Source organism: Balaenoptera physalus (genome assembly GCF_965194825.1).
Source record: "Balaenoptera physalus genome assembly, chromosome: 21".
NCBI lineage: Eukaryota > Metazoa > Chordata > Mammalia > Artiodactyla > Balaenopteridae > Balaenoptera > Balaenoptera physalus.
In genome coordinates, this window is record NC_138902.1 from 24,436,438 (window position 1) to 24,448,641 (window position 12,204).

The 12,204-nt window shown below is 33.7% G+C and overlaps 1 protein-coding gene across 2 annotated transcripts in view; it reads right to left on the reverse strand.

Moving 5' to 3' along the window:
• The window catches only part of SGCZ (sarcoglycan zeta), a 921,176-nt gene that overhangs the window by 17,272 nt on the left and 891,700 nt on the right, over positions 1–12,204 (reverse strand). For both annotated transcript variants that reach the window (XM_082444679.1, XM_082444678.1), the window contains one exon: positions 4,260–4,383. In XM_082444679.1, coding sequence (XP_082300805.1) covers positions 4,260–4,383 — 124 coding nt within the window. The remainder of the gene's footprint in view (positions 1–4,259; positions 4,384–12,204) is intronic.

Here is a 12,204-nt window from a genome sequence, read left to right on the forward strand (position 1 = left end):
TTTTTTTATAACTTCACAGTGCTTGACCCTGCATGTACAGCTTCCATGTAGTACAAATAGTTGTTGAATAAATGGATAGATTATGAAATAAAAATGATTGCATTTACCAACAGTATTCAAAGTTAAGAAAGCATAATTAAAGTTTTTGTTTGTAGGTATCGAATGTTGAAATTTATTACTTCATAATTTCTTCTAGGTTAAGTGACAGGAAAGCAAAGAGAAAGGACTTCTATTTTTTTTTAAGATGAATTTTTATTTTTCTGATTCGAAAGTTAAAAGTGCACAAAACTAAGTAAAAAAAAAATCACAACATATTTTGGGGGTATAAATGCTGGGCCTCATTTCTTCCTGCTCTGTGTTTCCATGATGAGGGACATCACTGAGTGTAATACCAATTGCTACACCCTGTGGGTTCTTTCACTCACTTCTCCACGGGGGAGGAGACATGATTCCTCTTACTGGTTGAGTTTGACAGAGAAACTGGGCTTGCACGGCACATACCCCTTTCTTCCCTTCTGCTGAGGAGTTGGCATGCTTGCAGAGAGTAGATATTCTCAAGCTTCGCCAATGCCAAACGTATTATAAACACAAGCTCTGGGACTGTGGGGTTTAGGTCTGCATACGTGGAGGTTAGTTCATGCTGAAAAAGTGTTAGGAGCTGGTGTTTTGTCCAAGAAACCTTGTGACGTAGACAATAAAGAATGGAACATGGAAAGCTAAAGAACATGTGGATAAGGAGACTCATGTAGGATTAATCAAATGACTGTAAGGTATTGTCAGTGGTTCATTTCTTAGTAAGCACAGAAGCAAGTGTTACTGGCAAGCCCTGGTGGGTTTCAGAGGCTTGCTGACACCAGGCCACATCGCTGGGTTTTATAGTTTGGAACTGATTGCCTTTCCATTGGTGTAGCCTGACTGAATAAATGTGGAGAGTAGCTGTTTTTATACAGGTAGGACATGCAGGTGGCAGCCTCAGAAAGCAAGCCCAGCTGTGGTGGCCTTATCAATGGAGTTAGCCTTGAATCTTATGGTGTGTGGCCTGCTTCAGTTTAGCTATAGCTGTGCCCTCCAGCTCTCCTATTCATTTACAGGTGACTCTTGATCATATTTGGCTATGTGGCAATACTTAATTCCATCATCTTCTGAGATCCACATTGTAGCTTCACCCATATATGGGAGGTAGATTTTTATTAACAGGTAAATTAAAATGAATGGGGTCTTTAAAAAGAGAAAAAGGGGGTTAATTATATGGGGATGGGTGATAACTAGAACTTTGGTGGTGATCACTTTGTAGTATATACACATGTGAAATTATAATGCTGTACACCTGAAACTCACACAGTGCTATATACCACTTTTACCTCAATAATAATATAAAATTATAAAAGAAATAATAAAGGAACAAAGAAAGGATAAAGAAAAAGAAGGAACATAAATAAAATTCTGAATTTCGTAAGTTAGCCTCACAGATATAACATCCATCCATAGAAGGATGAAAGATTGAATAAATGATGGCTTTACATTTAAAAAATAAAAAGAAAGAAAAAGAAAAGAAAGGGGAGAAAAAATATTTTCTTGGTTTGAGACAGAAAACTAAGTTATGAGATAAAAAGGGGTGTTGTATATTGATTCTTTCCAACCCCACATTGCTCAGCTTTTCCAGGCTTCTGCAGCTTGGATGGACTCCCTCATACCTCTTTCTGTTCTGCTTAAGGCACTTACTATGACACTGCTCACTTTCCAACTTCTAAAATTGATATTTCTGTTCCATATTGTCCTATAAACCATATAATCCATTTGTTGTGAAACTCTTCCTGGTACTCGTAATGACACCCCTGAGCTTTTAAGTCACAGCCCATTGTCTTCTCTCTACCAAGAATCCATTTATTCCATTCTTACCTGTTGAAATCAGACCTATCACTGTAGTAGAACATTTAATCAGTTTGCAAGATTAAGAAATTGTGTCATCTTGTAACATATGTTATTAAGTTATTGCATTGCATATGCTATTATAACTTTCAATGTTTTACCTACAATTGTCACTCATGTTGTTTTCAGAGCTGAATTTGAAATTCCTTGCAATACGGTGTCTGAAATGAATGAAACTTCTGCAGTGCAGAACTTTGTGTGCAATTTCATTCTTACTTATTTTGGTTACCTCAACACCATGTTTGCCCTGATCTTAATTAATTTAAACACTACCTCAGAGTAGGGACTTTATATTTTTCTGTATTATTTGATAATTGGTGGATCTGCCTTTCTGTGGCATAGTCAATGAAGCATAGAGAAAGATTTTATATCATTTCATACTTCTTCCTAGAAAAATTACATGCTATTTCATTCTAATAGAAAGTGCTGTGCTTTTCTGTATATTTATTTTATTAATATAAAAAATGGCCACAGCTGAAAGCTTTTGGCTGTGACTTATTTACAGCATAATACTCAATTCACAATTAAATGCTAATCTGTAATTGAATTCAAGGATTCTGCTGATACTTTGAATAAAAGAACATAAGTAAAGTGGTGCATAAATAGAAGCAGAATGGAGATTAATAACCATCAATATTTATTATGAGATGATTCATTATGAATAATTTGAAGGAAATGATTAGCATGATAAAAATGCTTTAAAAAAGATGTGAGATATTTAAGAAAGATTTCTCTCTTGCTGTGGTAGACAAAGTATTGTAGTCTGCAATTGTAGTGGGAAGAAATCCTGAAAGGTAATATGGATATATGTTTTCAATATTATAAAACCTATTTCTAGATTATTTAAGCTGTAATATCAGATAAGATGCTAATGATCCTGGCAATAAGTTTGTTTATAAAAAGGAAGCCAAATGTGTAATGCAAATTTATCTTGAACCAATAACTGAGATACTGGTATAAAGGTAAGAAAGGAACATCCTCTTTTTGATTCTATTAATGTCTGCCCTCATATTTACATCTGAAGAGGCCCGAAATGCTCCAGAGTGTCACTCTCAAATCATCCTTCCATGCTTTTTCTTCTCAGCTTGACCTTTATAAACTCATTAAAAAAATAAATAAGCACACGAAGGAAGAAAATATTAAGGGAATTAATTGGTGGAAACAGCAGCACAACAGATTTAGACCTTCAAGGACTTTGGGAATTGTGGTAAAAATATACAGAATCGAATATGTATTATGCATAAGGCTTTGAAATAATGAAGGTAGAATTAAAAACAAACAAGCAAACAAGAGAGCAACTACCAAGATGTCCAGGCAGATTTGGAAAAAAGCAACAGATGAGAATCCTAGAAATGAATAACAAAATTACTGGAATTAAAAGCCCAATGTAGGGATTGAAGAAGAGATTAGATATTGAGGAGGAACCTGGCATGTAGATCTGAATAAATAGGCAGAGTGAGGCATAGGGCAATAAAGAAATAGAAATGAGGAAGGAGAGGCTAAGAGATCTGGAAGGTAAGGGAATGAAAAGACATAACATTTCTTCAGAGAGTCTGAAAAAGGCCATAGAGAAAAAGGGGAGAGGGAATATCTGAAGACGTAATGCTGAGGAATTTCCAGAATGGACAAAAATGTGATTCTGCAGACACAATAGTCACAATGTATACAGCAAGTAAAGGAGACAAAATAAATACCTGCCTATCACATTCCAGTGAAAGAATGGAAGCCCAAAGACAAAGGGTTCTTTAAATCAGGCAGTAAGAGAAAGAAGAGGATCTTTAAAGGAATGAGGACAACAGAGTTTAAACAGACTCTTGGGTGAAATAAAGCAACATGGAAGAAAAACAGCATGTATCTCATCTAGGAAATAATTGGGTGAAATAGCAAACTAAACTTTTGCTTTTTGTTTCCCTTTTAGAAAAACATAGGTACTATTTCTACTGAAACAAACACACAAACTTTCAAAGCACTTTTTGGAAAAACTTTTTGAAGACCAAAATGGAACAGAGACAGCAAAGACTGCCTTCATTCTGGGTATTACCCTGATATTCATTCCATTCATCTGTCGATTTTTGAAACTGCAGGAACTTAGATGCCCCACTTATAAATGACTTATGAATGAATATCTTTCAGTAGAAAATAAATGGAGCTTTGACTTATGAAAATAACATTAGGTTTACCCAGTTTCATATTTAAGAAGTATTAATATTTTCATAATTTGAGCCCTCTTATGAAATAGTTCCTTCTGTTTCTCCTGGAATCATATGCATATGATTTGAGAAGAAGCACCCTCCGCAGTAAAAGGCCAGTGTCTACACCTCAGAACTCACCTCCCCCTCTGTGGACTGCAAATGAAGCTCCTTCCTGCAGGCAGCCTTGAAGTCTCCAGCTGCAGCACTCACCTGGACCCCCCGGGGAGCTTCCATTATCAAGGACCTGGTTGGTGATTCAAGCCTTAAACAAACAAACAAACAAACAAACACCTTAATATTGATAAGAAAAAAAGTTTACATTGGACTCAAAGATAATGTTGGTCAACTAAAACAAACAGGCAGGCATAAATACAAATCCTTGCCATTTCCAAAAAGAAAAAATGCTAAAATGAGTTTTAGAAAGATTTTTGATTGCTTTATCTATTTTTTAGCTCTTTCTTCATTTGTTAGCATCAATTATTTACTCTCATTTGTATAATGATTTAGTAACAGTTTCTTGTGTTGTTTCCCTTCACAATGCACATGAAAAGTAGGTCGTGGTAGTTTACTAGTTTAAATCTTTTACACATTTTCAATATTAATGATGGAGTCTTAAGAAATAAATTTCTAGAAAGTTAGCATGAAAGTATCCCTCAGTAAAGAGTCCTTGTCTTGCAAAGATGAGAGAGTTTTAACGAAAATCATTAATATTGCAAACTTCCAAATGTGCCCAGTCAAAATTCTGTAAACTAAAAAATTCTCAAGGGACTCTTTACACTTCTAGACATTAATTAAAATGAAGACATAAGATATTTCCTACATCACCTGACCTCTAGTGGCCCAAGAAAATGTCCACAGAATGAATGACATTAGTCTGAGAAAGAAAAATTAAATGAGGGGTGATATACAAGTGTTTAGATAGATGTGCCTGCAAAAAAGATAGTTGGGAGGCATTTTCAAAATTATCTCCAAATATAAACCTAGAGAAAGAGCAAAGGAAGGCAAAATACAGAAACAAGAATACAGTCGTAAAAAGCACTTGGTGTGATAAAAGATCTTATCCTGGAGTTGATCGTTTTGGATAATAGCTTGCTCTGGGGCTGTAATTGCCTGTGTTCCTCGTGACCTCGGGACTTCAGGACAAGAGTCCCTTCAGGCTCACATTCACCATCATCCAGAGCAACTGGTCTCCTTTGAGGCTACAGTCCCAGTGTGGTTTTTCAGAGAGAACCACACCAAATAGTTTGAGCACTGAAGATCAGCCCTCTCTCTCACTAGTAAAGTTGAACTTAAACACTTGAAAGTGATATTGAAGGACTAGAGCCAGTATTTTGAAGAAGTGATTTCAACACTTTAAAATTTTTTTCACTCACTAAAGCAACTTTGAAACTTTCATCCCTATAGGCCTTTTGGATATCGTCATAGAATCTCTGGAGGGTGAGGTTTTGAACATACATATTTTAAAGAAATGTCTGTTTTTTTTAAAACACAAATTACACGTTTTCACAGAATATTTGAAAACTTCAAAAAGAATCACCCATAATTTTTTTCATTCATAATCCTTATACTTTGCACAGAGTATCTAAATTTCAAAATCTGAATGTTTAAATATATATTTATAAGTGATGTCCTCTGATACACCCACAAATATTCACCATCTTGAATAATATATCTGTGACCATTTCTTTTTCCACTTGTTATAGACCATTTCTATAACATTAAATGTAATTACATAAGTTTGGGTATGATTGAACCACTCAATCAGAAGTCAGATAAGAACTTAATTAACATGAATTAATGTTCTGAAACATTATGAATCTGACATTGAAGGAAACACAACTTGTAAGCGGGAGCAAAAACACGCTTATTTTATCAAATAATTGATATGGTTTAGTTTGTTTCCAAGGATATGGGGTTGGGATATTTATATATTTGACAGTAAAATATCTGTATTAAGTGTGAACATTTTTTGTACTATACTTTTACCCTATTTCTGCTAGAGCATTAAAATATAGTAAGTGCTTCTGGGTTTTTGAGTTTTTCCATTCTCATCCTTACTAATTATTTAATTTAAAAATCTTAATTGTCTTCATCTTCACTTTAGACCTCAGGTACCCATTGCCAGTCTTGCTATAGAGTGTTTGGCTAGCATTGACTTAGAGGATCCCTATTCAAAGAGGCAGTAACGATGGAGAGCTGGCTAGAGCTGGGTTCAGGAAAGTGAGCCAGCAGCAATAAATTTCAGTTTTATCATCTCTAAAATTGAGAATTATAATGTTTTCTTATAGGATTGTAAGGAATCTCTTAAATTGATTAAGGGAAATAGCTATGTAGTGGGATATAGTAGTTTGAAATGTATGGGATTTCCTCCCCGTCCCATTTCCTTGCTTCCTTTGCCATTCCCCATTCACTAAACATTATCCTTTGCCAAAAATGGTGGACGATAGAGCAGAGAAGCTGTTAAAGATATTTTGTGTTTCTTAATGTTACAGACATTTTGAGTTGAAAAAAAACCTTAGCCATTTATTGTGTTGAAAATGATTCAGCACATAAACAAAAACAGAGAAGAAAACCAACATCAGTGAGACCTTGTTTATTTCACGAGTTGGAGAAACTGTTTTCTTGATTCACAGGCTAGAGAAGATTTGGAGAGAAATAAACAGAATTGGTCTTGAATGGCTCTCTGTGTTCTGCTACCTGAGGTCAAGTCCTAGGTTGTGGGACCTTTATTCTTTAGGTGTTAGAGGTCTGAGGAGAGAGTGATATTTCAGGATAACTGAGGACAAGAGACCACAAGATCCCCAAAGGAGAAAAGAGTGGTGACCTGCAGTGACTGAGGACTAAGTGACGGTAAGAAGAAGAACATCTTGGCAAATGCCAGTTGGATTATGAGGCTACCAAGGACCAAATGTCACCCCAAATGCTTTGGCAGTGTAAGCGTCTTGGTATAACGATGCAAGAAGAGAAGTGAATAGACTGGGGCTTAGTTTCTGATAGTGAGTACAATGGAGACCATACATGTAAATTAAAGTTTTACAGGAATATTTTCATTTCTTCTACAGATAATTCTGTGCCCTAAGACAATATATACCTGCCATATATGTATATACATACATACATATATATGTGTGTGCGTGTGTATATATATATAAAACCTATCAAGGGGTAAAGGGGTACATAAAACATGTTATATGATATATATAATATATATAAAACTTATCAAGGAGTACATATATATATATATAACTTATCAAGGGGGTACAGAAAACATAAAAAACATGGCAATTTTACAGTATTGCTAAATCCTTCAAGTTCTGAAAGTGATTAAGACTTTGAATTAAACAGGCTTCAACTGTATGCTTTGCTAATCTTGATAAAATTAAAAGTAGTGATCACTAAGAAATGATATAAATTTTATTAAAAAGAGCACTGTTTTATATATTATCCATCACTCAGATGAGTAATATACACTAGGAACTTTAATTATGGAGAGCGTGCAGATAGAGTATATAATAAAAATTTATTAGATCATTTGGAGGATTTCATAATTCTATTTTCAAAGGAACATGTTGTGGTATTCAAATATTTCTTATGAACATGAAAATTAAAGTAAGCTGCAAACTAGTTTTTACAAGCTTGCCTGACTATTTAGCATAAGCAAATACACTAAATTTTGGGTAGCAAAAATTTCATAGCAGGACTACAATGTATATGGAGACCTAACATCTTCAGATGAACACTACTGTGAATAGCATAAATTCAGTGTGAGCTTTTACAGATGCATGTATTAACCTGAATCATCCAATATCAATATTCACAATTACATGTATACTTACATTTAAATATTACATTTACACACATTACCTACCTAGAACTGCCCATTGTCTCTAGGTCTATCACTTGGTGAATAAGGAAAAAACACATTTTTCACAAGCGGTGTGCAAATTTTGTTCTATATTTCCATCCAAACTGCAAGTGTTAAACTTCATGAATTCTGACAATAAGAAAGTAATATTTGCATTTAAGCACAATGAGGCACTTTTAAAAGGTTTTGAAATCAGGTAAGCATATGATCATGATATTAACTATCCAAAGAACATTCTAGAAAAAGTAGATGTAGACACAAAACTTAAAATATATAAAATAAAAAGTAGACATCATGTTACCAGTTATCCCAGTTTATCAAAAGGATTTGATGATGGTGTAATAATATATTTCATTGACTATTTTATAAATAATATTTTCCCAGGCTCTTACTAGAAGCGGGGTACTTCTAGAGGCTATATTATAAACTGCAGGATATAGAAAAAGTATTTCCTATATGTATTAAAAGTGTTGCTGCATACTATGAAGCAATGAAAGTTATTTCCAAGAAGCAGTCTGGGAAATTCAGGTATAAACTCACTGAGAATTATTATGTGCAAGAGTTACATCAATCTAATGAAAGAATTAAACATAGGACTTTGAATAATAAGCTCATAGTTTCTACACGAGTTCTACTAGAAATTTTAAATCCAGTTAACCTCACTGGGGCTGAGTTACCTAATAAATAAAATTACAGCGCACCTTAAACATAAAATATTTTATTCATTGCAGAACATCATTAGGTCTGTTCTTTATTAGTGTGTTAGCCATATATTTATAATAATACACTAAAAGCTATTTTAAGGAAGGACAAGAAAATTTAAAAATAAAATTCTCTCTCTTAGTTTGGTCCTCCTCCCTCTGTCCCTAATGTGCAGTGTGCACCTCCATTAAACATTAACCAGAGCGCCTCAAAGGTGGGAATGCCTGCCTGCTCCACAGAAAGATCTTTTTCTTTTTTCCTTTCTTCTGACACTAGCTATGCAACTTCTTAAAAGAACAGCATTCTTTCCCAGATCTGTAGGGGGTCATAATGACTTGCTGTTCCCTTTGTACGATGCATACCTGGGTTGTGAGTCTTCGGTGAACTTTACGTAAAATACCAGTATGCCATTTTGATGTATGATCCTTTGTCTCGAAAATGTACATGACTGTGCTTTCCACTTCTGACAGGTGGAACAGTTCTCAGGACTTCTGAGAGTCTGTCTCCTGGATTATAATCCTCAATTTGGCTTGAATAAAATTCCCTTTCATTAATTCTTCTTAACTTGATTGTTAACTGAATTTTCGTCGACAAAGAGTAAAATGATACAACCACTTTGGAAAGCTCTGCCATGTTTATATAAAACTTAACATAGCCAGATACATCCCAAGCATCTTTCAATTAGGAAAATGCATAGATAAAATATTGTATGTTCATATAATGGACCAGCAATAAAGCAGAAGGAACTATTGATACAGACAACATCATGAATGGCTCTCAAAAACATTATGTGGAATGAAATAAATCTTACAAAGAAGTACATCTTGTATGATCAATTTATGTTAGTACTAAGTCAGTCTAATCTAATACAGGGTAAAAAAAAAAGAGAGAGTAGTTTGCTTCTGGTGCGTAGTGGTGGGGGTTTACCAGGAAGGAAATGAGGGAACTTTCTTGAGTGATGATAATGTTTTATATCTTGACAAGAATTTGGGTTACACAGGTGTACGCATTTTTCAAAACCCAGCAAATATGCATTTAGGCTTTGTGAATGTCATTGCATAATTATTTTACAACGAAAGGAAAGAAACTGTAAGTGATCTTGGCTACTAGTTAATGATGTACATGCTGAAGTGATCAGGAAAAGTGTACAGATTTATACAACTTATGTTCGAATGCATAAAAATTAAGATATTCTGGTGGATGGACAGTGGAAATGTATACATAACTAAAGACATACAGAAAAATGATACTAGGAGAATCTAGCTGGGGGTTATATAGGTGCTTTCTATAAGATACTCTCAACATGTAGTATGTTTGAGAATTTTCATAATATGATGTCGGGAAAGAAAGTGTTCACAGATCTTATAGGATTATCTTTTTTTTTTTTTTTGGTAAAATTTGTAGAACTGTATACTATGAAAATCTAAATAGGAAAACTGTTAATTGATGCTAATATCTGACTGTTATTGACTGTATTACAATGCAATAAAGATATTAAAGACATACAGGGATACTATAAAAATATGTAATTCCTGTTACTAAATCACTATATTAATATAAATGCTATATTATTCAAAGTCTGTATTTTACAATTATTTCCAGGAAAGGAATACCTAGAAAGGACATCTGATATTCTTTACTTTACCTGAAAATTCAAGAGTTTGAGGTATTCCTGGATAAAAATAAGCTCATATTTATACTTTCATATCATGAAAATTCCAATATATCAAAAATAATAAATATATGTAATAAAATTCCAACAAGAATCTCAGTAGAGTCTCTTGAAACATAAAACTTTATGTCAAAATATTTTGAGGGGAAAAATATGTGTGATAATTACCAGATTTCTTAAATGAAGATAAAGTAGGAAATTTTCCTTTTAAAATTAGAACTTAATATAAAGGTATTTTAATTAAAAAATGACATCAAAATTAGAAATGGAAATTTGGTCAATGAAACACAATACAATCTAAAACAGATGGCAAGTATTTATGAGAAGTTAGTATTTGACAAGTTGTAGCAATCATTTTGGGGTGGAAAATATGAAGTTATTTAATAAATTATGCTTAATAAACTGACTATCCATAGTGAAGAAATAACATTAGATCCTTAACATGCTCTGCAAGAATAATTTCCAGTTTTATCTATTCAAAATATAAAAACTAATAAATTATAGACTGTAATTTTCAATAGAAAATTGGAAGAAAATTCAGAACATAATTTCCCATTTTATTTACTCAAAATATAAAACTAAGAAATGACCTAGTGTACAAAATAAACAACAAAATAAGAAGAAAAAAACCAGGAAATATCCAACTCTAGAAAAGGGAAACCTTTGAAATAAGACTGAAGCCTAGAAATCATAAAGAAAAATAATTTATATAGTTTACAATGCCAGTTTTTGGTTGGACTGGTTTTCTCCAGGAACCCTCCACTTCTCAAATCAGCCTAGAATCCCTCTAGAATGTCCTGGGCTCAGATCTTGGAACTCGAATCAGACTAAACCTGGATTTTCTTCTAGAACCATCTACTAAGTAGACTTTTGGTAACTGAGTATCAACAGTTAAATGATACCCTGATTCTCTTTTCCATGGAAATTCTCAAGCTTCCACTGAGGAGGGTTTACAACATATACTTAAACTATTTATTTTATTACAAAATACTTTCTAAAAGGCCTGTTGAAAAATGAAGTCCACATGTATTGGCAAAACTTGTGAATTTCTATGCAATTAGTCACTGGAATTAGTGAAGAACAATTGTGTTCATTTTTATAGCATTATAGTAATCACAGCAGTGCATTTCAGAGGAGTTTTTATAGTGGGTACACAGGGATTATAGTAGAGAGAAGGATTAATGTTGAACTCGAGTCACTCTGCTGACTATTTTTTCCAAGCAATTCAGTTTTGGTGTTTAGATACCGAAGCCATAAAAGATTTTGTTTTTAAGGTGTTACATAATTTTCAAATTTGAAAATGAGTGACCTAGATTTCCAGAATTCTCAACATTCTGAGAAAATGATTTAGACTTCTCAAACTAAGTTGCACGATGCAATTACTAAATGGAAACTTAAGCAGAACTTGAATATCATGTGCCTTGTTCTTGCTAAATATTTAATACAGTAACAGAGACAGTTGGCACTCATTATTTGCCATTTCAAGGATGAAATAAACGGAGAATTGCACAGAAAAGTGTTTTTAGAAAAAACAATCCAATGTAAACTGTGACCTGAACATATATTCTTATACTATCTTACCACTTTTACTGTCTTATCACTTCGGGCTACCCTGAGCTTTTTTCAGCTGCAAATCACATTGTTTTTGTTTCCACCATTTGTATTGTTTCCTGCCCACTTGCACACCCCTTATGGTCTCTTCCTGCAAATTAGATCAAACAAATCCCTAGGTCAATTTTTGCTCCCTGTTCCCATGACTGGAAGCGAAGGCAAGCTTCTCGTTATCCACATTTGCTACAAACTCTAATATACAAACATACATAGAATGAAAGAATAAAAGGAAG